The sequence below is a fragment of the Mauremys reevesii genome, linkage group 15 (genome assembly GCF_016161935.1).
Source record: "Mauremys reevesii isolate NIE-2019 linkage group 15, ASM1616193v1, whole genome shotgun sequence".
Taxonomy (NCBI): Eukaryota; Metazoa; Chordata; order Testudines; family Geoemydidae; genus Mauremys; species Mauremys reevesii.
Window position 1 is genome coordinate 7,619,980 of NC_052637.1, and position 25,426 is coordinate 7,645,405.

At 54.6% G+C, this 25,426-nt stretch overlaps 1 protein-coding gene and 1 long non-coding RNA gene across 2 annotated transcripts in view; both read right to left on the bottom strand.

Moving 5' to 3' along the window:
- The window catches only part of LOC120383526 (zinc finger protein 135-like), an 83,696-nt gene extending 60,666 nt beyond the window's left edge, over positions 1 to 23,030 (bottom strand). Inside the window, exons 1-2 of the mRNA XM_039501693.1 lie at positions 22,973 to 23,030; positions 21,948 to 22,064 (exon numbers count right to left, since the gene is read on the bottom strand). Coding sequence (XP_039357627.1) covers positions 21,948 to 22,064; positions 22,973 to 23,006 — 151 coding nt within the window. The 5' untranslated portion in view covers positions 23,007 to 23,030. The remainder of the gene's footprint in view (positions 1 to 21,947; positions 22,065 to 22,972) is intronic.
- LOC120383999 lies at positions 9 to 4,094 on the bottom strand. Its single transcript, XR_005588586.1, has 3 exons — positions 2,135 to 4,094; positions 577 to 664; positions 9 to 51 (listed from the first exon to the last, which is right to left on the bottom strand). It is a non-coding gene; the product is annotated as an uncharacterized LOC120383999 (long non-coding RNA).
- Positions 23,031 to 25,426: the final 2,396 nt, after the last annotated feature.

Below are 25,426 nucleotides of genomic sequence, written 5' to 3' on the forward strand. Positions count from 1 at the left end.
CCCCTGCCCCTGGGTGAAATACACAGCCACCTCCTCGAAGGTCACCGGCATCTGAAACACCAAAAGTCCCCGGTCATTACCTGCTGCCCCAGCCACAATCCCAGTAGTCATGAGGGAGGAGACCCAGAAAAGCAGAATCCCACCCCAACCCTGCCCAGAGCAAGGAGGCTTCAGGGGGTGGGAGAAGGTGAGAGCTCCTTGTCCCCCAGCACACGGAGCAGGGCAGGGTCTTCTCATTTCCCACATGCCTGCCAGCCACAGGCTGATACAGGAAGCAGAGGCCGGGGACGGGGACGGGGACAGGAATCCCAACAGCTTCCCTGCGTATTTCACAGCAGCCTCTGGCCAGTGGGGTCAGGCTCCAGCCCTGGGAGTCTGCTCAGTTTTCCCAGCCCTGCCCAGGGGGGTGTTTCCTGGTTCAGAAATGGTGGAATGTCCCTCCCTCCTCCCACACACGACAATGGGCCTGTTCAGAAAATTAGGCTCCAAGTTGTACATGCCCCAGCGGGTTTATCACACCCTGTCCCCACCCCCTCTGCAGAAACTCCCCCCTGCAGCTCCCTGAAAATCCGCTACCTGATCTGGCTCCATCACAGCCATTTCCCTTCCCTGTCCCCTGGAAGACGGGAGGATCTGGAGCGACAGTTGGACATGATTCCTCAGCCTGTCGGGGCGATGGGGGAGGTTTCAGAAGGGGCTTGAGTCCATTTCACACCCCGATTCCCCCCAGACTCTCTCCCTGCAGACAGATGCTCTGGACTCTGCCATGGTGGGGAAATCCTCAGTCACTTTATCACAACACAGACCTGGCCCCTCCCACCAGCACTGAACCCCTGAAACCCTATTTTACCCCCCACCCCAACCCCCAGGACAGAATCACTAAGACAAATGCTAGAAAAGAGCAGAATCAAAGAAGCCACTTTGGGGGGTTCCCCCAACACTGGCCCTGAGGGCAGCGCATCCCCCCAGCAGCGCGTGGACTAGGCAGAGGCAGGATCTGGCTTCTCCTCTGTCAGCTCCTCCCCTTGTTCCCAGGAGAGTCAGTCGGCTCAGGGGGTGCAGGGAATGGAGCCGGGCAGGGCTGGGAGCTGGGAACCTCCCTCCCCACTTCTTGCTCCTGCTGCTCCTTTTGGTCTCACCCCTCCCCTTCCTGTCTCCTTCCCTCCCCCTCTGCCTGGGAGAACTGGGGACTGTCCCGTTCCCAGGGCGTTGGCTCTCCAGGGTGAGCCTGGCTGTGTCACTGGGGGCAGCACTTCGGGGACCGCCAGGCACAGGGGGAGCCCCTCCCCCCCGGTACAAACTCACCAGCGGGTCCCTGAACAGGGCCCTTTGTGCAGAATCACTGTCCTGCCCGGCCCCAGCCCTTCCCCCGGATCTCCCCATCACCTGCAGGCTCCGGCTCAGGGGCTGGTGTGGGCAGAGCCCGGGGCTGCCCCAGGGGCTGGTTCCACCCACCGGAGAAAGCTGTGCTCTCCCCCCTCCACCCGTTGGACACAGACGGGGGTTAATGAAGGTCTCCCCTTGGCAAAGACCCTGCTGTGGGAGCAGTAGCTGCTCAGTCAAATCAAAGTGCAGATCAAAATGCAGGAGGCAGCTTCCAGGCCCTAATATCATGGCTAAGGCCCCCTTAGAGTCACTCATGGGCGGGTCACAGGCTGTAAACAAAATTTCACGGCTCATGATCTGTCCATGACTTGTACTATACCCCGCACAAAATCTTGGGAGTGCTCGGGGGGGAGAGCATGGGTGTTGGTGAGAATGTGGCTGGTCAGGGGGATTGCCCGGAGGTGGGGGGGAGAAAACCGTGGGTGCTGGGAGTTAGCGGCCAGGGAGCTTTGCGGGTGATCGGGGCAGCGGTCTAGGGGGTGCTGTGGATGATTGGGTGGGAGCGGCCCAGGACTCCCAGTGATGCTGGGGGGTGGGGTTGGTAGCACTCCCTGGATGCCTGCCCAGCTTCTCAGAAGCGGCGACATCTCCCTCCCTAAGCTTCTAGCTTCCATGATCTCCTGTGACAAACTCGCAGCCTTAATCATGAGCAGACAGAGACAGACACCTGCCTCCTCTGCCTTAGCAATAACCTGCCCCCCAACCCCTTATGAGGACAATTCAGTGGCTGCAGATTTCATTTGCTCACCTGGACTCACACCAGAACAGAACCAGAGAACCAGGTCGAACCGATCTGCTTAACTGAACTGGAACCAGACTTAAAACATCATTTTTCCTCTTCCTCAGTGAACCTGAATCTGAATTGAACTTGGGAAAAAATGGCTGCCAGTTGAAATGAAGTTTCAGCAATTTTCCAGCTCAATATTTGTCAAAATAAAATAAAACCTACTCTGATCTCACTCATTATAAAAGAAGACACCAAAACAACCCCCAGGCATGTGATCGCTACCGGAACGGCCTGTCCCAGTAGGAGAAGAGAAGGGGGCAGCCCACAGGAGCAGGGAGGGTGGGAAGAGAAGTGGGCGCTCCCTGTCCCAGAAGTTAACATTAACTCTTCAAGGACAAGGAAAAAGGCTGCTCAATTCTTCTTCCACTTAAGACAAGTCTCTTCTCACCCACCCCTTAGGGCAGCTCCTCCCTTCAATTGCCCCACCTGAGGCAGGCCCCATGCCCCAAATTCAGTTCCCCACTGAAGCAAGCAACAGGGCTCACTCCCCACCCTAACCAGAACCGAACATACCGACTGTCACTGAACCCGAACCAAACCCCAATTCCACTCCTTGCGGCTCACAGTGACTCTGGTTGGACACAGAATCCTACGCAGAAATCAGACCAGCCCCTGTTCAGTGCTGTCAGCCCAGGAGTCAGACCCCCAAATAAGGAGATTGTCTTTAAACACAAATATGAAATTGGAAGCAGGGTGTGTGTGGGGGGGGGGATTCTGGGTGGACAGCTCTTTGGGGTAAATCTCCTGCCGGTCCCTATCTCTCAGTGACCACCTTTTCTAAAAGCAAAAGTTGGACACTTGCAGGAACCCCGTCCCTTCTCTCCCCAAGGCCACACCCCCTGCTCCGCCTCTTTCCTCTGAGGTCCTGCCCCCTGGCCAGACCCGAAGCCAGGCCGTGATAACACCTGCACAGGGAGCCCAGGCCACTGCAGAGAGCCCCGGATTCTCCACCTGTCCTTGGCAGGGGGCTGGATTGCCGATTAGAGTGACCAGGTGTCTGATTTTGGACCAGAACAGTCTGTCAAAAAGGGATCCTGGAGACTCCAATCAACACCACTAACCGCCCGTAGACTGGTGACAGGGCTTGCAGGCTCCCAGTCAGCCTCCGCACCATGCGGCTCCGGGGAAGCAGCCAGCATGTGCAGCTCCTAGGCCTAGGGATGGCCAGGGGGCTCTGCGCATGCCCCCACCTCCCACCCGCAGGCGCAGCTCCCAGTGGCCAGCCGGGTCAGGGCAGGGAACAAACTAGCCCCACTCGTGATTGCTCAGCAGGTGGCTGTTGTGGGGTCACGGCACACGCTTCTTCCACTGCTGCCGGCCCTCTTCTCCTCGCGCTGTTCCTGTGGCCGGGCTCCAGCTGCGGCACCTGCCCCTGCAGCGACCCCACGGTCTGTCGCCCCATCCCCGGCACCCAGGAGTTCGAGGTATAGAGCCTCATCTCCGAGTGCTGGGAGTGAGGCTGCTGGAGGGGAAGGGAGGAGAACGAGACCAGGGCTGGACTTGTGGGTGAGTGGGGAGAAGTGACCTGAGCTGCAAGGGGCAGTTGGACGACCAATCGAGCCAGGTGACTTCTCAGGAGCAGGGGTGCCCCCCCCCGCTCCACTGCCCTGTGCAGCCACCACTGCTCCTGTCCCCCGCCTCCTTCGTCCCCGGAGCCCCCGGCCACTCAGACTGGGAGCGTCCTCCTCTCTGCTGTGCGGGGTGTGGGGAGGCTGATGTTGGGGTGTCCCCCTCTCATGTACCCAATTTCCATTAAGCTGGGGTTACGGGACAGGGGGAATCTGTGTGTGCTGCTCCCATGGGCGGCAAGTTCTATGGGCCCGTGGTGCCTGGGCACCTGGTGCCCAGGCACCATGGGCCCAGCTCCGGCACTGTATGAAGCAGGGTCTCTCCCTCAGCCCCGCCTTCTGCCCCCGGTGCCCCCGCCCCACATCCCCCAGGCCATTTAAAACAGCCTGGGACCACCACTCACCACCGGCTGCCAGCCCCTTCTCGCAGCCCTTGGGTGGGTGAGTCTGTGTCCCGCCCCAAGCGACCAATGGAAAGCTGTAGGGGCAATGCCTGGGGGTTGCTGCACATGGAGACTTCTGGCCTGCCCTGCCTAGGAGCCTCAGGTAAGCACCACACTCCCCGACCCCCTCCCAGACCTGCATCCCGACCCTTTTCCCACACCCCCCGTCATAAACATACAGCTAAGAAGGGTAGCATAAAATCCCTTCTTTACCTGTAAAGGGTTAAGAAGCTCAGATAACCTGGTTGGCACCTGACCAGAGGGACCAATGGGGAAAGAAGATACTTTCAAATTTGGGAGGGGGGCCGGGGCGGGGGAGAGGCTTTGTTCTGTGACTGTTCTCTGGAAAGACAAAGGGAGAAACTAAGCAAGTAATCCTGTTCCTAATGAAATGATGCTATTTCTGTAATATTAGATGCAAGGAATAGCAAGGAAATGCGTTCGAGTATCTTTTGTTTTAGCTTGTGAATTTTCTATATGCTAAGAGGGAGGTTTATTCCCGGCTTTTTGTAACTTTTAAGTTTCGCCTAGAGGGAAATCCTCTGTGTTTTAACTCTTCTTACCCTGTAAAATTACCTTCCACCCTGATTTCACAGAGGCGTTTCTTTTCCTTTTTTCCTTTGTAATAAAAGTTCTGTTTTTAAGAATCTGATTGGTGTCCTAAAACACAAGGGTCTGGTCTGTGCTCACCTTACTTACTCTCAAGCCTCTCCAGGAAAGGGGGTGAAAGGGCTTGTGGGGATATTTGGGGGAACAGGAACCCCAAGTGGTTTTTTTCCTGAATCTTTGTCTAACTCACTTGGTGGGAGCAGCAGTACTGTCTAAGGACAAGGAAGAATTTGTGCCTTGGGGAAGTTTTGAACCTAAGCTGGTAGAAATCAGCATTGTGGGTCTTTCATGTGGGTCCCCGCCTCTGTACCCTAGAGTTCAGAGTGGGGAGGGAACCCTGACACCCCCCCCTCCGGCCCCCAAACTCCTTCCCACAGCTTGCACCCCCACCCCTGTCCCACACATCCCCCTCTGGCCCCCAAACTTCCTCACAGAACCTGCACCCCCCCTTCCCACACACTCTCTCCTGCCCCCAAACTCCCTCCCAGAGCCTGCACCCCTCACCTCCTCCTACAGCCTCCCCTCCTGCCGCAGCCTGCACAAAGCACCAAAACTCCATCCCAGAACCTGCACCCTCCAGTCCAGCCTCGTTCCCATCAGCCCCATAATTCCCGCTCTGCCCCGATCACCCTGCATCGCCCCAACCTCCCTTCAGTGCAACCACCGCCCCTGCCCCCCTCCTGCCCCCGCTCCCCCCTCCTGCCCCCGGCCTCACACACCCTGGTCTTTCCTCAGCCCCCTCCCGCCCCCGCGTGTCGGTCCCACCAGCAGCACGGCCCGGGCTGGCTCCCCCGGGGCTGGCGGCAGCTTTCCGGGCCCCGGGCGGAATCGCAGCCAGCTCCGCTGGGAGCAGCCTGGGGCCAAACCTCCCCCTGCAGCCCGGGGGTGCCGGGGGGGGGCGGGTCTCTCTCACCTTCCCTCCGAGCGGGGCCCCCCGGGGCAGGGGCCGGGCCGGGCTGGGGGCTCTGCCCTGGGAGAGGCTCCTGGGGGGGAGCAGCGGGAAGGGCCCTGCTGGAGATTCCCCTCTCCCGGCTGCAGCCAGGGCTCCGGGCTCCCAGCACCAGCCGCCCCCCGGGGCTCGGGGATCTCGCCAGGAGCCTGGGAGCCAGAGTCACCGCAGCGGCTGCGAGTCACTTCCTGCGGCCGGGCCTGAGCCCAGCGCTCGCTGCCCGGAGCCGCCTCCCGGCTGCTCCTGGGTCCTAGCGATCAACCCAGCGAGTTGCAGCCCCCCTGCCCCAGACCCTGCCCTGGATCCTGCCTCCTGGGGCCCCACCGCCCCTGGGCAGGGCCGCTTCTCCCAGCGCTATGCAGGTCCTGCCTAGAAGCCGCAGGATCAATGGGGGGGACAGAAGGGAGCCGGGCAGATCCCGGGGAGGGGGGAGAAGGGGGGTTTCTAGGGAGACTCGGGTTGTTCCAGAGGATCCAGGGGTGAGGGGAGCCGGGACACTCTGTGTGTGATTCGCTCTGGTAACAGGGAGCAGGTGGGCAGAGCTGGGCTCTTGTCTCCACACCACACTCACTGGCTACCAGCCCTGGGCCGGAGCTCCCGACTCTGCTCCCCTTGCTCCGGTCATGGAGCTGTCAGAGCTTTGCCACTGGGCTCTTCCCATTACTTCTTACTCTAGACCAGGGGTGGCCAACCTGAGCCTGAGGGTATGTCTACACTACAAGAGTAGTTCGATTCAACTTAAGTTGAATTTGTGGAATCGACCTTACGAAGTCGAATTTGTGTATCCACACTAAGGACACTAAATTGACTTTGTGAGTCCACACTAACGGGGAAAGCGTCGACTTTGGAAGCGGTGCACTGTGGGCAGCTATCCCACAGTTCCCGCAGTCCCCGCTGCCCATTGGAATGCTGGGTAGAGCCCCCAATGCCTGCTGGGGAAAAAAATGTGTCGAGGGTGGTTTTGGGTAACTGTCATCATTGAACCATCGCTTCCGCCCTCCCTCCCTGAAAGCGCCGGCGGGCAATCTGTTCGCGCACTTTTCTGGTCAGTGACAGCGTGGACGCCACAGCACTGCGAGCACGGAGCCCGCTGCAGTTATGGCCGTTGTCAGCTCCTCGCACCTTATCGTCCACCTCTTCCACAGTCAGCTGCTGAGAAATCGGGCTACTTTTCAATGGTGCTGCAAGCACTGGTGGACCATAGGGGACGTTTTACCAACATCAACGTCGGATGGCCGGGCAAGGTTCATGATGCACGTGTTTTCAGGAACTCTGGTCTGTTTAGACGCCTGCAGGAAGGTAGTTTCTTCCCGGACCACAAAATAACTGTTGGGGATGTGCAGATGCCTATAGTGATCCTCAGGGACCCAGCCTACCTGCTAATGCCCTGGCTCATGAAGCCTTATACAGGCGCCTTGGACACTGACAAGGAACTCTTCAACTACCGGCTGAGCAAGTGCAGAATGGTGGTGGAGTGTGCTTTCGGACGTCTCAAGGGGAGATGGCGAAGCTTACTGACTGGCTCGGATCTCAGCGAAACCAATATCCCCATTGTTATTGCAGCTTGCTGTGTGCTCCACAATCTCTGTGAGAGCAAGGGGGAGACCTTTATGGCGGGATGGGAGGTTGAGGCAAATCACCTGGCTGCTGATTACGCTCAGCCTGACACCCGTGTGATTAGAAGATCCCAGCGGGAAGCGCTGTGCATCCAGGAGGCTTTGAAACCTAGGTTCCTCAGCGAGCAGCGTGAGCAGCGTTGTACGTAAGAGAGCAGTATGACTGCTCAGAGCTCCAGTATGAAACTGCAGAAAAACCTGAGTGTCTCTGGATTAAATTTAGAAGTATGAACAACAAGGGTAATGTCATGGTGGGAGTCTGCTACAGACCACCGGACCAGGGGGATGAGGTGGACGAGGCTTTCTTCCAGCAACTAACAGAAGTTGCTAGATCACAGACCCTGGTTCTCATGGGTGACTTTAATCACCCCGATATCTGCTGGGAGAGCAATACAGCAGTGCACAGACAATCTAGGCAGTTTCTGGAAAGTGTAGGGGACAATTTCCTGGTGCAAGTGCTGGAGGAACCAACTAGGGGAAAAGCTCTTCTTGACCTGCTGCTCACAAACAGGGAAGAAATAGTAGAGGAAGCAATAGTGGATGGGAACCTGGGAGGCAGTGACCATGAGATGGTTGAGTTCAGGATCCTGACACAAGGAAAAAGGGAAAGCAGTAGAACAGAGACCCTGGACTTCAGAAAAGCAGACTTCGACTCCCTCAGGGAACTGATGGGCAAGGTCCCCTGGGAGAATAACATGACGGGGAAAGGAGTCGAGGAAAGCTGGCTGTATTTTAAAGAAACCTTATTGAGGTTGCAGGAACAAACCATCCCAATGTGTAGGAAGAAAAGTAAATATGGCAGGCGACCAGCTTGGCTTAACAGTGAAATCCTTGCTCGTCTTAAACACAAAAGAACAGCTTACAAGAAGTGAAGATTGGACAAATAACCAGGGAGGAGTATAAAAGTATTGTTCAGGCATGCAGGTGTGAAATCAGGAAGGCCAAATCACACTTGGAGTTGCAGCTAGCCGGAGATGTTAGGAGTAACAAGAAGGGTTTCTTTAGGTATGTTAGCAACAAGAAGAAAGTCAAGGTAAGTGTGGGCCCCTTGCTGAATGAGGGAGGGAACCTAGTGACAGAGGATGTGGAGAAAGCTAGTGTACTCAATGCTTTTTTTGCCTCTGTCTTCACAGACAAGGTCAGCTCCCAGACAGCTGCACTCTGCAGCACGGTATGGGGAGGAGATGACCAGCTCTCTGTGGAGAAAGAAGTAGTTCGGGGCTATTTAGGAAAGCTGGACAAGCACAAGTCCATGGGGCCGGATGCGCTGCATCCGAGGGTGCTAAAGGAGTTGGCCGATGAGATTGCAGAGCCATTGGCCATTATCTTTGAAAAATCATGGCGATCGGGGGAGGTCCCGGATGACTGGAAAAAAGCTAATGTAGTGCCCATCTTTAAAAAAGGGAAGAAGGAAGATCCAGGGAACTACAGGCCAGTCAGTCTCACCTCAGTCCCTGGAAAAATCATGGAACAGGTCCTCAAGGAATCAATCCTGAACCACTTAAGGAGAGGAAAGTGATCAGGAACAGTCAGCATGGATTCACCAAGGGCAAGTCATGCCTGACTAACCTAATTGCCTTCTATGACGAGATAACCGGCTCTGTGGATGAGGGGAAAGCAGTGGATGTACTATTTCTGGACTTTAGCAAACTTTTGATACAGTCTCCCACAGTATTCTTGCCAGCAAGTTAAAGAAGTCTGGGCTGGATGAATGGACGGTAAGGTGGATAGAAAACTGGCTAGATGGTCGGGCTCAACGGGTAGTGATCAATGGTTCCATGTCTAGTTGGCAGCCGGTATCAAGTGGAGTGCCCCAAGGGTCGGTGCTGGGACCGGTTTTGTTCAATATCTTCATTAACGATCTGGAGGATGGTGTGGACTGCACCCTTAGCAAGTTTGCAGATGACACTAAACTGGGAGGAGTGGTTGATACGCTGGAGGGTAGGGATAGGATACAGAGGGACCTAGACAAATTAGAGGATTGGGCCAAAAGAAATATGATGAGGTTCAACAAGGACAAGTGCAGAGTCCTGCACTTAGGACGGAAGAATCCCATGCAATGCTACAGACTAGGGACCGAATGGCTGGGTAGCAGTTCTGCAGAAAAGGACCTAGGGGTTACGGTGGACGAAAAGCTGAATATGAGTCAACAGTGTGCCCTTGTTGCCAAGAAGGCTAATGGCATTTTGGGTTGTATAAGTAGGGGCATTTCCAGCAGATCAAGGGATGTGATCATTCCCTTCTACTCAGCACTGGTGAGGCCTCATTTGGAGTACTGTGTCCAGTTTTGGGCCCCACACTACAAGAAGGATGTGGATAAATTGGAGAGAGTCCAGCGGAGGGCAACAAAAATGATTAGGGGGCTGGAGCACATGACTTATGAGGAGAGGCTGAGGGAACTGGGATTGTTTAGTCTGCAGAAGAGAAGACTGAGGGGGGATTTGATAGCTGCTTTCAACTACCTGAAAGGGGGTTCCAAAGAGGATGGATCTAGACTGTTCTCAGTGGTAGAAGATGACAGAACAAGGAATAATGGTCTCAAGTTGCAGAGGGGGAAGTTTAGGTTGGATATTAGGAAAAACTTTTTCACTAGTAGGGTGGTGAAGAACTGGAATGGGTTACCTAGGGAGGTAGTGGAATCTCCTTCCTTAGAGGTTTTTAAGGTCAGGCTTGACAAAGCCCTGGCTGGGATGATTTAGTTGGGTTTGGTCCTGCTTTGAGCAGGGGGTTGGACTCGATGACCTCCTGGGGTCCCTTCCAACCCTGAGATTCTATGATTCTATGACCTATGACTGTTCAGTTTCTTTACAGAGAAGCTGAACCTGCCCCTATTTCTTTACCCAGTTACTGTTGACTATCTCTGCAGTTACATACCCTGTTCACCCTGTTTACCCCACTTCCAACACACGTGTAAAAATAAAATACATGTTCCATTGTTACTTAACAAAGGTTTCTTTATTAATGACTTTGCGTTAAAAGGGTTGAAACTGGGACGCAGACTGTGCTGGGTAGGGTGTGCGGTGATGTAAAGACCACCTCTAAACTCGAGGAATGACAGGCTCCTGCTCCTAGAGTGGTCCGCAGTGCCGGACTGGTTGTTTCAACGGAGCCTGCCATCCCTCCTTTTTGGGACTCTGTGTGCGGGGGCTATGTGACCTTGTGGCGGAGGAGGACGGATACAGATTCCTCTGCTGCGTGGCTCTGTGGTCCAGGACAAGGACCGCTGCATAAGATCTGTAACCGCCCTCCCCAGCTACAAAGTCACGTACCCCCACACCCACACAGAACCTGGAAACCACCTCCCATACCGACCAGGGTGCCTACTGACTGCACTGTGTGTGTGACCTGCTGCTGATCCTGCCCCCATGTCTGTACCCTGGTAAAGGTGACTGTCCTATGCAATTACCAACCCCCTTCCCCACCCCTCCCTTCAAACACAGTCTTCTGTAAAAAAAACATGAGGGAAACAGTAATTAACAGCAAAGTATTTTTAATAATTAACTAGACAGTTAGGGGATGAAACTGGGATTGGGGCTTGGGTGAGTCAGCAAGGGAAGGACTTCTCAAAATTTAGGGTATGAGAGCTTTTGGGTACTTGACCACTCTGCTGGGGTGCAGTGACAGTTTTCATGGCCCCTGGTGCCCCTCCTTCTGGTTATTTTGGGTGAGGGGGGTATGGGACTTTGTGGCAGGGGAGGGCGGTTGCAGATACACTGCAGGGGGGCTCTGTCCTCCTGCCTGCGGTCCTGCAGAACATCCACAAGGCGCCGGAGCGTGTCCGTTTGCTCCCTCATTAGTCCAAGCAGCGTTTGAGTCGCCTGCTTCTCTTCCTCACGCCACCTCTCCTCCCGTTCGCTGTGTGAGCGCTGGTACAGAGAGAGGGTCTCCCTCCACTGGCTCTGCTGGTCCGCCTCGGCTCGGGAGCAGCCCATAAGTTCAGCGAACATCTCGTCCCCGTGTCTTTTTCTTTCGCCACCTAATCTTTGCCAGCCTCTGTGAGGGGGATGCTGTGGCAGGTCTGGAGACAGTCGAAGCTGTGTGATGGGAAAAAGGGAGTGAATTCCTTGCAAAGATACATTTCTGCGAACAATGAACACAGTCTAGTCTATCTCTGTGAACAAGACCATGCACAGCACCTGTCTTGTGCACACTCCTGCTCCAGGCAATCCGGAAAGCATAAACTCTGCCCCTGTTCCACCCCATCGCAGTCTCCCCCGACCCTTGGAATTCTGGGTTGAGATTCCAGTGCCCGATGGGTCAAAAATCATTGTCGCGGGTGGTTCTGGGTAAATGTCGTCAGTCATTCCTTTCTCCGGGAAAGCAACGGCAGACAATCATTTTGAGCCCGTTTTCCCTGGATTACCCTGGCAGACGCCATAGCGTGGCAACCATGGAGCCTGTTTTGCCTTTTGTCACTGTCACCGTATGTGTACTAGATGCCGCGGACAGAGGCGATTCAGCAGCACTACACAGCAGCATTCATTTGTTTTTGCATGACAGCAGAGATGGTTATCAGCCATATTGTACCATCTACCATGCCATTGTAAATTGGCAATGTGATGATGGTTACCAGTCCTACTGCACTATACCTTCTGCTGCTGTCATAGGTGCCCCTGGCCGAGATCAGCCGGGGGCGCAAAAGTCAAAACTGGGAATGACTCCGTCAATCCTCCCTCCTTTATAGTATAAAAAAATAGTCAGTCCTGCCTGAAAAATATGGGCAGTGTGTACTAGGGGTGCAGTGTACAGAGAGACTAGATCCACAGAATGTGCATGTCAGATCATGCAGGAAGATGATGATGGCGCATGCCATTCACAGCCCCCAACACAACCCCCCCCCACCTGTCCCCCCCTCCTCCAGCCTCCTCCTGCCTGTATGCAGCAGTCCCCCCAATTGTGTGCTGAGAATAATAAGAGGGGAATAAGTAAGTGAAGTGAAATGAGGGTGAGAAAATGAGGGGAAAAGTGATAGTCCAGACAGATAGTCCAGACAGACAGGACAGGGAGCAGAGAGGAGACCAGCATCCCCATGCTATGATAGAGTCCAGGCACAGAATCTCACATTTTTCTTTAGGGCAGGGGGGGGGCCTAATGCACTACACCATCTGCCACAAGGCTGATGATGAGGATGGATACCAGTCATATTGCACCGTCAGCCACCCATGAGGCAGTGGGGGGGAGGATGCTACAGTACAGTGCCGCAGCATCGCGTCTACCAGCAGCATTCAGTACACATAGGGTGACATTTAAAAGAGTCAAGAGACGATTTTTTTTCCTTTTCCTTCTGGGGGTGGGGGTACATTGACGAGCTATGCCCTGAACCACCGTGGACAATGTGTTTGACCGTACAGGTATTGGGAGCTCAGTCAAGAATGCAAATGCTTTTCGGAGACTGCAGGAACTGTGGGATAGCTTGCGTCCTCAGTCCCCCGTCCCTCCCTCCATGAGCGTCCATTTGATTCTTTGGCTTTCCGTTACGCTTGTCACGCAGCAGCGTGCTGAGTCTCTGCTACGCCGTCTGTCTGGAGATTTTTTAAAAATACTTTGGACCAGGCGTAACATTACAGTAATTCCCCTAATTAGATGCAGGAGTCGCCGAGCGAGATCACCCTGAGGAGGGTCACTGAAGGAGATAGAGAGCGCATGCTGCGTGAAAGCCAGCACAAACCAGGGACCTATGCTGCCATGCTCGTGGAGGCAATGCTCCCAGAATACCTCATGAAAGCCTGGCGCGGAAAATTGTACTACCACGGAGCACCCAATAAGGCAGCTCTCCCCAGGAACCTCATGCAGAGGCTTTTCAATTACCTCCAGGAGAGCTTCGTGGAGATCTCCCAGGAGGATTTCTGTTCTATCCCCATATATATAGACCTCCTTTTCACATAGTTCAGATTCCTGTTACATTAATAATAAAAGTTTACATGTTTAAAGCACTTACCGACTGATCCTTCCCCTGATTCAGGGTCCGGGGTAACTGCTGGGGAGGGTTGGTAGGGGATCTCCATGAGGGTGATGAAGAGATCCTGGCTGTCGGGGAAACCAGCGTTGTAAGCGCTGTCGCCTGCCTCGTCCTCCACAAACCCTTCCTCATCTTCCCCATCCGCAAACATTGCCGAGGAACTGGCCGTCGACACTATCCCATCGTCGGAGTCCACGGTCACTGGTGGGGCAGTTGTGGCAGACCCACCGAGAATGGCATGCAGTGCCTCGTAGAAGCGGCATGTCTGGGGCTGGGCTCCGGAGCGTCCGTTTGCCGCTTTGGTCTTCTGGTAGCCTTGTCTCAGGTCCTTGATGTTCACGCGGCACTGCATTGCATCCCGGCTGTATCCTCTGTCTCTCATGGCTTTGGAGACCTTCTCGTAGGTCATTGCATTCCGTTTTTTGGAGTGCAGCTCTGAAAGCACAGACTCCTCGCCCCACACACCGATCAGATCCAAGACTTCCCGGTCAGTCCATGCTGGGGCCCTCTTTCTATTCAGAGATTGCATGGACTCCTCTGCTGGAGAGCTCTGCATCGTTGCTGGTGCTGCTGAGCTCGCCCCGATGTCCAACCAGGAAATGAGATTCAAACTGGCCAGACAGGAAAAGGAATTCAAATTTTCCTGGGGCTTTTCCTGTGTGGCTGGTCAGAACATCCAGACTCGGACTGCTGTCCACAGCATCAACAGAGTGGTGCACTGTGGGATAGCTCCCGGAGCTACTAAGGTCGATTTCCGTCCACACCTAGCCTAATTTGATATAGCCATGTCGAATTTGGCGCTACTCCCCTCGTCGGGGAGGAGTACAGAATTTGAACTAAAGAGCCCTCTAGGTCGAACTAATTAGCTTCCTGGTGTGGACGGGTGCACGGTTAAGTCGAATTAACGCTGCTAAATTCAACATAAACTCCTAGTGTAGACCAGGCCTGAGAAGGCGCTAGAATTTACCAATGTACATTGCCATTTGCCAAAGAGTCACAGTAATACACCAGCAGCCCCCCACCACATCAGCTCCTGCCTCCACTCCCAGCACCTCCCACCCAGCAGCAGAGCCATCAATTAATGCCTCCCCTTCCCTCTTCACACCTCCCAATCAGCTGTTTCATAGCACGCAGGAGGCTCTGGGGGGAGGGGGAGGAGAAAGGGCAAGGCAGGCTCAGGGGAAGAAGTGGAGTGGGGGCAGGGCCTGTGGCAGAGCCGGGGTTGAGCAGTGAGCTACCCCCCAGCACATTGGGAAGGTGGGGTTGGTAGCTCCAGCCCCGGAGTTGGTGCTTATAGAAGGAGCCACATATTAACTTCTGGGGAGCCACAGGTTGGCCACCCCTGGTCTAAATGAACCCATCCCTGGGCTCTATTTAAACCCCCTTCATGTCTGCCCCCCTCCCAGGATCCCCTCTGCCCCTCTCCTGGCTGCCTCCCCCGTGTGGGCACTGACTGCAGCTCCCCGTTGGGCACCTGGGTGTCAGCAGAGAAGCTTCTGTTGCTCTGGGTCAGGGACTGGTGCTCTGCCCATTCAGGATAGTCCCCTATTCAGGGGCGGCTCTGCTTTCAGTGGCACACCTACGGGAGGTCCCCAGTCCCATGCATTCAGCAGCTTGCCTTCAGGAGGTCTTCCGGTCTCGCGGCTTCGGCGTACCCGCTGCTGAATTGCCGCTGAATCTGTGGGACTGGCAGACCTCCCGCAGGCGTGCCGCTGAAGGCTGCCTGACTGCTGCCCTCGCAGGGACCGGCAGGGCACCCCCTGCGGCTTGCTGCCCCAGGCACGTGCTTGGAGCGCTGGTGCCCGGAGCTGCTGCTGCCCCTATTCCCACCCCCATCACAGCGCAGGAGGCTGTGGCAGCAAGTTATGTTATTGAGAAAAACTCAAAAATAAAAATAAGTCTCCCCAGAAGCTCTGCTCTGGGCATGGGCAGAAGGTATAATAGTCCGGGGAGGCCCAGGTTGTGGTGGTCCTGCCTGCGCTCTGCCTCTTTCCACTGTGTTCCTCCTCTGGACCTCCTGGGCAGGCGGCTCGGCTGGCTCGGGCTGCTCTTACTGGAAATTCCAGGAGGCGGGCGGGTGCCTTCCCCAGCCTTGCGGGAGGAACCACTGGACCCTGGGACCCAACTGAATTCAGGGGATAACAGGGATGGGAGTGGGGGGGTCATAAGTTCAGAACTAGGGATCCAGAGGGGGACACTGGGAGAACCCCGGACAGCACCCACTGCTCCTCAAAGCTGTCTAGGGAGCCAGCAGGTGATGCCCAGAGGAACTCTGCCCGGATGCGTGCAACAAGGGAGGAACTGAAATAGGCCCCACAGTCGCAGAGCGCCCCCTCGTCCAGCAGCTTCCCCCTGGGATTGTAAATGGCCACTTTGGTCAGTGCCAGGAGGACGTTGATGGGGTCTTGTGACTTCGTGGGGCCACGGACAGGGTGTGAATATATAAAGAGCTGTGGGGTAAAGTGCAGCCAGAACCTCAAGAGGAGGTTCTGGAGGAGCCAGAATAGGGGCTGCAACCTGGCACATTCTAGACAGGCCTGCGCCAGGTTCTCCCTCACACCGCAATGGGGACAGGTGTTGGGAATGGAGGTAAACCGTACCAGGTACACACCTGTGCTCACAGCTCCATGGAGCCTCCGACTGATATTCATGGTGGGTCGTGGAACCAGGCTCGACTATAGGCTGGCTCACCGGGGTTCCTAACCTTCTACAGGTGGTAGAAAGTCTGGCTACCTGGTATCCAGGCAGGACATGAGGGTGAGGAAGTGGTCATGGCCACAACCCTGGATTGCCAAGGGGGTCTTGGGGAGGGAATCCCGGGCCCTCCCACTCTACTGGGCTCCGACCCAGGACCCTTTTACCTACAAGTAACCTGGCAACCAAGACCACTTAAGTCTGTCCTCCCTGGGCCTCTTCCTCTCGTCTCCCACCCTGGGGTCACCTCAGTCCAAGGCCGTCGCCTCATGGGAAAATCCAAATCCCAAGGAAGCAAGAGGGACTCACCACTGTCCAGGTCCACAGAATACTTCCCTCTCTGCTTGTCTATGCGGAGGGTCCTCCCTTTTCTCACGGACGGCCCCTTTAGGCAGCTGTATCAGAGACTTTAGGTTTCACGGTGCTCTGCTCTACTGGAGATGTGGACTGCAGGTCTGCTCATCTTCAGCACTGCTCCCAGCTCAGCTAATTTGCTGCAGGTGCAGCGGGGCAGTGCTGGCTAAGCCCAAAACGAGCCCTTAAGCCCTTGTTGCTCAGTGTGGGGCTGGTGCACCCGATCCCAAGGACACTTCAGAGGAGCTCAAGGAAGAGGCTGCACCTAGTGTTAACCTGCAAGGCAGAGTAAGGACTGGGAGAGCCTTGGGGAGTTTGTGTGGGGAGCTAAAGGCTGGACGTGACAGGGAACTGACACCCACTTCAGCAGGAACACGTCCCCCTCGCACTGAGGCAGGGGGGTAACAAGGAGATTCACAGTCCAGGGCACCCTGAGAAAATGTCACAGCCAGAACCTGCAGTGTGTGGAGCTCAGGGATGGTGAAATAACAGCTCCAAGGGGCTTAAAAAAACAAAAACAAACACAAACAAGTAAACTCAACTCCAATGGTTGGGATTCCACAAGCTCCCTTGGAAGCTATTCCAGAGCTCAAATACCCTCCTGGTTAGTACATTTTCCTAATCTCTACCCTAAATCTCCCTCCCTGCAGCTTAACACTTTAGGGTCCTCCCTTCAGTGGCCATGGAGCAGAACTGCTCCCCAGTCTCTGTATAACAGCCCTTAGCATGGCTGCAGACCATCCCCAGTCTGCTTTTCTCATGACTAATAGACCCACTTCTTTTAGCCTTCCTCCACAGGTCGGGTTTTCTAAATCTTTGATCATTTTCTGTCGCTCTCCTCGGGACTCAATCCAATTTGTCCTCATCTTTCCTACAGTGTGCGGGGCCCAGAACTGGACACAGGACTCCAGCTGAGGCCTCCCCAGGGCTGAGCAGAGCGGGACAACATTCACGTTACTACACCCCAGAATGATACCAGCCTTTTCCCCAGCTCCCCCTCCCCCATTATTCAAGACAAGGGACACTGGGAGTTTGAGAAACTAAATTCTACTTTATTCTTTTCAAACCAAGATATAAAAGCTAAATCCCAACCCCCCTCCCTCCCCATCCAATGCCCAGCTCAGTGCATTGCTGCTCCAGCCACACACGCACCCCAGGGAACTAGGAACACATTAAAGCTGGTAGAAAAGTGTTAACAATCCCTGAGAGAGGCATTTTCCCGGCCTCCTCCTCTCAGCAATGGGGAGTCCCTGACCCCTCTCCACATCAGTCCTCTTGGGGCTTCATCTGTAGCTCTTCAGAGTTCAAGGATGACTTCACCCAGCACTTGTAGGACATTTCCTCTCTCTCTGGGACTTGTGCAGTGAGTTCACAGTTCTCAGCCTCAGCTCTCTGGCTCGCAAGGGCAAACAGTGCCCTTTCAAGGCCCTGCTCCCCCCCACCCCCTGCTGTATCTCACATCTCTGCAGGGATCAGGCAGTCACTTCCTTCCCCATTTCAGTCCCTGACTCCTGGAGTGCGTATCCAGCACTCGCCCTCAGTGCTTTGCTGACAGACACTGGTTACTTTCATTGTTCAAAGAAGAAGCAAATCTGATGTGAAAAGAAAATCAGTAAGGACTATTGTGGCAAATTCTCATTTCTCTTTTGAAGTCCCCCAGAAATCTGAACTAGGTTCTTTAAAACTTATTTATTATCAAAATACGTGAAAAAATAACCTTCACCAAAAAGAGAAAAACCCACACTGCAGGGTAGGCTACAAACCACTTTCCCGTTCATGAAGTGAAATTCCAGAGAATCCTAAAACTCAAATCTTGGGAACAAATTTGCCCATTTCCTGCTGAACAGGCTAAAGCTCCTTTCCTCAGCACCGCCGCATTATTTGGCTGGTTACTGACAAAAGCTTTAGCATCCTTGTGACAAAAGAAAGAGGAAAAAAAACAAACCACCAAAAACTTCCTATCTACAAATGATCTGGATTTGGCTGGAAAAACTCCAGATGCCACTTTACCAATAGCTGGAGGCTGGGCTTGAAGCTCAAACTCTGCTTTGGGTTCATTTCAATTCCCCCTTCAGGAATGGGACATTTTCTTCTCCAGCCCTCAGGGGCCTGCTTGAGGATCAAAGAAATCAAAGCCTGGTTCCTAAGCATGGTGGGCAAAGGACACTGTGGTAAATGACACACGTGAAGGTGGAGGGGTAGAAAGGGAAAAGGATAAACTCTGCACGGCTTGGGCAGAGGCTGCTCTGTGAGAGAAGATATGTGAGCTTGATGGGGGCGGGAGGGAATCCCCCGGACTCACCCCGTCCCCTCCAATAAAACAGAAGCGAAAACACCACATTATTTTGCTATTCCTGCTCCAGCTCTTTTAGACTCTATTGAATGCTGGCGGATAAGGGAGAAACAGCACAAAAAGTGAAATGCTTTTCAGCAGAACCTGGAGCAATGTGAGGCTGTCTGGGAATGAGACAATCTCACTGCGAAGGGGGGACTTAGTGACTCTAACAAGCACTTTGCTAATGGGGGATTGGGATAAACTGCTCAGGGTCAGTCTAGACTAGAAAAAGGGGCAGAGGAACAAAGGAGACGCACCAGCTAATCCCAACCACTTCTCCTGCCCTAGACAGACGCTCGGAGGCTGATATTATCACTCCCCATTTATTCCCTCTCTGGAAGGCACAGATTTGTCTCGGGTCACCCCGCAAGCTGCTGGCAGAGTTGGGAACAGAGCTTAGGTCCCCTGAGTCCCAGGCCAGTGCTCTATCCACTAGGCAACGCTGTTTCCCTCTCATAGGCTGATGCTGCTGTAGCAGAGGTGGGAAATCCAGACTGCCAACTAAAGGCCCTGTGGGAAACAGTCTCTGCCAACGGGGCTGTCTGAATGCAAAGGGGGCAGGGAGAAGGGGCAGAGGGGGTGAGTGATCCAGTGGAGGATGTGGGGAGGGGAGCAGTTACCAGCCCCCAGGGACACTTGCCCTGCAGGGAACAGCTCCAGGTCAGTGGGGGAGCCCAGCCAAGGGACTGGTGGAAGATGGCGGGTGGGGACCAGTGTGTAGACTGAAGATGGAGCCTGGCCCAAGCGTCCTTCTCCTCATCTCCATGGCAGGGGGATCCCGGCTGGGAGGGGAAGGGAGGGGGAGGGACTTCAGCCAGGCAGACGGAGCAGCTGGAGGAGTTTCTCTCTCTCCCTTCCCCACCTGTGGCTCATCAGCTCAGCAGCCAGAGCTGCAGCAGGGAGGAGGGGCTGATGGGGGCTTCTCCTCCTCTGCCCGGGGTTTGCTTAGACCAGGCAGAGCCAGAGGGTCCCTGACCAACTGCTGCTCGGCTGCTGCTGGATCCTCCCTCCAGCGACGGGCAGCTGGATCCTTGGAAGCCAAACGCCCCGATGTGTGTGGGAACGAGGAAATGGGTTTGTCACCATGACTGGCCCCAGTCAGGGCCCTGAGAGAATTTCCCTGCTGTGTGGAGGAGTCTCTGACGTCCAACATTATGTTTGCTCCCCTTGGACCATGTCCCACACTGAGAACATCTCAGAGGTTTCTTCCCTGTGTGTATTTGCAGATGCCTGATACTCCGGGAGCATCAAATTAACCTTCCCCCACATTCAAAGTCTCTCTGTTGTGTGGGTCACTGAAGTGTGAAGTCAAATTGAATCTTTTCCTGCAGTCAAGCTATTCCTAGCATCTCTCACCCTTGTGGCTTCTCTCATGTTTGGTCAGCGCTGAGCTCTTACTGAAGCTTTCCCCACAGTCGAGGCATTTATAATGCATCTTTCTGGTGTGGATTACCCCATGTTTAGTAAGATTTGAGCGGTAACTGAAAGTTTTCCCACACTCGTGGCATTTATAGGGTCTTTCTCCCATGTGGATTCTCCTATGGTTAGCAAGGGCTGAACTTGCAATAAAACTTTTCCCACACTCAAGGCATCCATAGGGTCTCTCTCCTGTGTGGGTTCGCTGATGTTTAATAAACGTTGCACTCTGACTAAAACTTTTCCCACACTCATGGCATTTAAAGGGTTTCTCTCCCGTGTGCACTCGCTGGTGCACAATAAGCCTTGAGTTGTGTATGAAGCTTTTCCCACAGTCAAAGCATTTATGAGGCCTCTCTCCTGTGTGGATTCTCTGATGTCTAGTAAGTTTTATTCTGTCAGGGAAACTTTTCCCACAGTCGAGGCATTTATATGGTCTCTCTCCTGTATGTTGACTCAGGTGTTCACTAAGCTTTGACTTCTGAATGAAGCTTTTCCCACAGTCAAAGCATTTATGGGGTCTCTCTCCTGTGTGAGTTTTCTGATGTACATTAAGGGTTGAGTTCACACTGAAACTTTTCCCACACTCATGGCATTTATAAGGTCTTTCTCCTGTGTGGATTCTCCTATGTCTAAGAAGTGCTGAGTTCTCAATAAAACCTTTCCCACACTCAAGGCATTTATGGGGTCTCTCTCCTGTGTGGGTTTTCCGGTGCGCATTAAGGGTTGATTTCACACTGAAACTTTTCCCACACTCACGGCATTCATAGGGGCTCTCTCCAGTGTGAGTTCTCTCATGTGCAATAAGTGTTGCATTTTGAATAAAACCTTTCCCACACTCAAGGCATTTATAAGGTCTCTCTCCTGTGTGGGATCGCTGATGTATAATAAGCTTTGAGTTATGATTAAAACTTTTCCCACACTCATGGCATTTAAAGGGTCTCTCTCCTGTGTGGGTGATCTCATGTCTAATAAGCTCTGAGCTCCGAATAAAACCTTTCCCACACTCACAGCATATATAGGGTCTCTCTCCTGTGTGCACTCTCTGGTGTACAATAAGCCTGGACTTGTGTATGAAGCTTTTCCCACAGTCAAAGCATTTATAGGGTTTCTCTCCTGTGTGCAGTTTCTGGTGTGTAATAAAGCTTGACCTCTCACGGAAGCTCTTCCCACACTCAAGGCATTTGTAGGGTTTCTCTTCATTGTGACTTGTCTTCTGGATGGTGGTTTCCTGGGGATCCTTCCATCCTCCATCACATTCAGAGGATTCATCCAGTTCCTTCCTGGGATAGTTTCCCAGCTGCAACTCTGATCCGTGTTGATCTCCCCAGGCTTCTCCCTGTTCCAAACACTGGGAAAAATTCCCTTCAGCTCTTCTCAAAAACCTCTCATGTGGTTCCACTTGCTCAGGACCTTCCTGCTGCTGATTCTCCTCCTTGTTCTCACTCACTGTCCTATCACCTGCTGGGAGAGAGAGAAGCCAGACAGGAGTCACTGCCTGTGCCGGGGGGAAAGGACAGAAAGAGGAATAGCAAAGAGGGAAAACACAACACAGTGACTGTTGGGGAGCTGGAGACACTGGATTCTGCCTCCACATCCCACCCAAACACTCCCAGGGAAGGAAAGTCAGGGAGGAAATTCCAGACAGTTAACAGGATGGGTGGGAAGCCGTGACTGATACTTGCCTTGATGATACGACACCTGCTGACTGCAGCCCTGACCTGGGTGAGACGGGGCAGAACTGGGGGCTCTTGCTCATGGCACATTTCAGAGTCCCAGCTTTTTCCTTCACTCACCAGATGGTTCTGTCTCAGTTTCCCTGACTCCTCACCTGTGCAGGTGCCTCTCGGGCTCACACTTTCCTCAGAGGCCTGGAGATCTGGGACCCACGGCTCTTCCCCTCGTTCCAGCTGGGAGATCAGGTCAGGTTTGGGAACGGGGAATCCTGCTCAGGAGGTGAAATCAGGCAAGCTCAAGACACATGGAGCATTGGTGGAGTATCTGTCACAAGGAACATTCCCTGAGATTAACCTGACCCTACATGGGACTGTGGTAACTCAGAGCCCTTGGGAGCAGTAGATATCCGAGGCCGTGGAGGGGTTGTTACCCCCTCACTAGGAGGTCTCAGGATAGATGCTCTGGGGGACTTGCTGACACACACACAGTTTGGGTGTTAAACTCCTGCCTATTTCCAAGCCTGCAGCACCGAGAGCCCTCCCCACAGATGGAGCAAGGTGAACAGTTTGTGAAGGAGAAAAAATACAGGCAGGACAATCCCCTGCTTCTGGCTCCTGGGCAGCTGGAGAGACGGGGATGAATTAGCCTGTCCATTAGGTTTCTGACTGCCCTGTTCCCTTGAATGGAGTATGGAGATGCAAGTCTCTCTCACACTGGCTTAGGCACCGACTTCCCCTCTTTTCCGTGGGTGCTCAACCCCGCATCTGTCCCTGGCCCTGCCCCACCTCTACCCACCCCTTCCTCGCCCCCATATCAACCCCTTCCCCGAAGTCCCTGCCCCAACTCCGCCCCCTATTCTAACTCCTTGCCCAAATCCCTGTCTCGGCCCCGCATCCTCCCGAGTGCGCCATGTTCCCATTCCTCCCCCGCCCCCCCGAGTGTGCAAACCGGGGTTTGGCGGGGACCCGGCACGCTCGGGGGAGGAGGAGGAGGTAGGGCAGGGGAGCTTTGCTGCCATAGGGTGCAGAGCACCCACGGAGTCGGGGCCTATGCACACTGGAGCTGTGAACTATGCGACCCTCCTCCTCCCCCAATCTAACTGACCAGAGAAGATCCTGACCAGAGTCAGATACGGAAACCTCACAGCTTCCAATAGCTGAGGGGACGGGAATCTCTTACCCAGCGAGGTCACCGTCTCATGGTTCTCCTGCATGACGTCCCTGTAGAGGGCTCTCTGAGCAGGGTCCAGCAGAGCCCCCTGCGCCTGGGTGAAATACACAGCCACCTCCTCGAAGGTCACTGGCCTCTGAAACAACAAGAGTCCCTCACTCAGCGCCTGCTGCCCCAGCCACAATGCCAGTAGTCATGAGGGAGGAGACCCAGAAAAGCAGAATCCCATCACAACCCTGCCCAGAGCAAGGAGGCTTCACGGGGTGGGAGAAGGTGAGAGTCCCCCCAGCACATGGAGCAGGGCAGGGTCTTCTCATTTCCCACACGCCTGCCAGCCACAGGGTGATACAGGAAGCAGAGCTCTGAGCCGGGGACAGGAATACTAACAGCTTCCCTGCGTATTTCACAGCAGCCTCTGCTCAGTGGGGTCAGGCTCCAGCCCTGGGAGTCTGCTCAGTTTTCCCAGCCCTGCCCAGGGGGGGGTGTTTCTTGGTTCAGAAATGGGGGAATGTCCCTCCCTCCTTCCCCACACGCCAAAGGGCCTGTTCAGAAAATCAGGCTCCAAGTTGAACATGCCCCAGCGGGTTTAACACACCCTGTCCCCTCCCCCTCTGCAGAAACTCCCCCCTGCAGCTCCCTGAAAATCCCCTACCTGAGCTGGCTCCATCACAGCTATTTCCCTTCCCTGTCCCATGGAAGACGGGAGGATCTGGAGCGACACGCGGACGTGATTCCTCAGCCTGTCGCAGCGATGGGGGAGGTTTCAGAAGGGGCTTGAGTCCATTTCACACCCCGATTCCCACCACGCTCTCTCCCTGAAGACAGACGCTCTGGACTTTGCCACGGTGGGAAAACCCTCAGTCACTTTATTACAACACAGACCCGGCCCCTCCCACCAGCACTGAACCCCTGAAACCCTAGTTTACCCCCCACCCCAACCCCCAGGGACAGAGTCACTAAGGAATGCTAGAAAAGAGCAGAATCAAAGAAGCCACTTTGGGGGGTTCCCCCAACACTGGCCCTGAGGGCAGCGCATCCCCCCAGCAGCGCGTGGACTAGGCAGAGGCAGGATCTGGCTTCTCCTCTGTCAGCTCCTCCCCTTGTTCCCAGGAGAGTCAGTCGGCCCAGGGGGTGCAGGGAATGGATCCGGGCAGGGCTCGGAGCTGGGAACCTCCCTCCCCACTTCTTGCTCCTGCTGCCCCTTTCGGTCTCACCCCTCCCCTTCCTGTCTCCTTCCCTCCCCCTCTGCCTGGGAGAACCGGGGACTGTCCCGTTCCCATGGGCGTTGGCTCTCCAGGGTGAGCCTGGCTGTGTCACTGGGTCAGCAGCTCGGGGAGGCAGGCACAGGGGGAGCCCCTCCCCCTCCAGTACAAACTCACGAGCAGGTCCCTGAACGGGGCCCTTTGTGCAGAGTCACTGTCCTGAACAGCTCCAGCCCTTTCCCCCGGGTCTCCCCATCACCTGCAGGCTCCGGCTCAGGGGCTGGTGTGGGCAGAGCCTGGGGCTGCCCCAGGGGCTGGTTCCAGCCACCGGAGAAAGCTGTGCTCTCCCCCCTCCTCCCGTTGGACACAGAAGGGGGTTAATGAAGGTCTCCCCTTGGCAAAGACCCTGCTGTGGGAGCAGTAGCTGCTCAGTCAAAATCAAAGTGCAGATCAAAATGCAGGAGGCAGCATCAATTAACTCCTGGGCCCTAATATCATGGCTAAGGCCCCCTTAGAGTCACGGATATTTTTAGTAAAACTCATGGACAGGTCACAGGCTGTAAACAAAATTTCATGGCTTATGATCTGTCCATGACTTGTATTATACCCCGGACAAAATCTTGGGAGCGCTCGGGGGGGGAGGGCATGGGTGCTGGGGAGAGTGTGAGTGGTCAGGGGGATGGCCCGGGTGAGGGCGGAACTGTGGGTGCTGGGAGTTAGCGGCCGGGGAGCTTCGCGGGTGATCGGGGCAGCGGTCTAGGGGGCGCTCTGGGTGATTGGGTGGGAGCGGCCCAGGACTCCCGGTGGTGCTGGGGGGCAGAGTTGGTAGGGCTCCCAGGCTCCCTACCCGGCTTCTCAGAAGCGGCGACATCTCCCTCCCTAAGTTTCTAGCTTCCATGACCTCCTGTGACAAACTCGCAGCCTTAATCATGAGCAGACAGAGACAGACACCTGCCTCCTCTGCCTTAGCAATAACCAGCCCCCCAACCCCTTATGGGGACAATTCAGCAGCATTTGCCCACCTGGACTCACACCAGAAAAGTACAAGAGAACCAGGTCGAATCGATCTGCTTAACTGAACTGGAACCAGCCTTAAAACATCATTTTTCCTCTTAGTACACCTGAATCTGAATTGAACTTGGAAAAAAACGGCTGCCAGTTGAAATGAAGTTTCAGCAATTTTCCAGCTCAATATTTGTCAAAATAAAATAAAACCTACTCTGATCTCCCTCATTATAAAAGAAGACACCAAAACAACCCC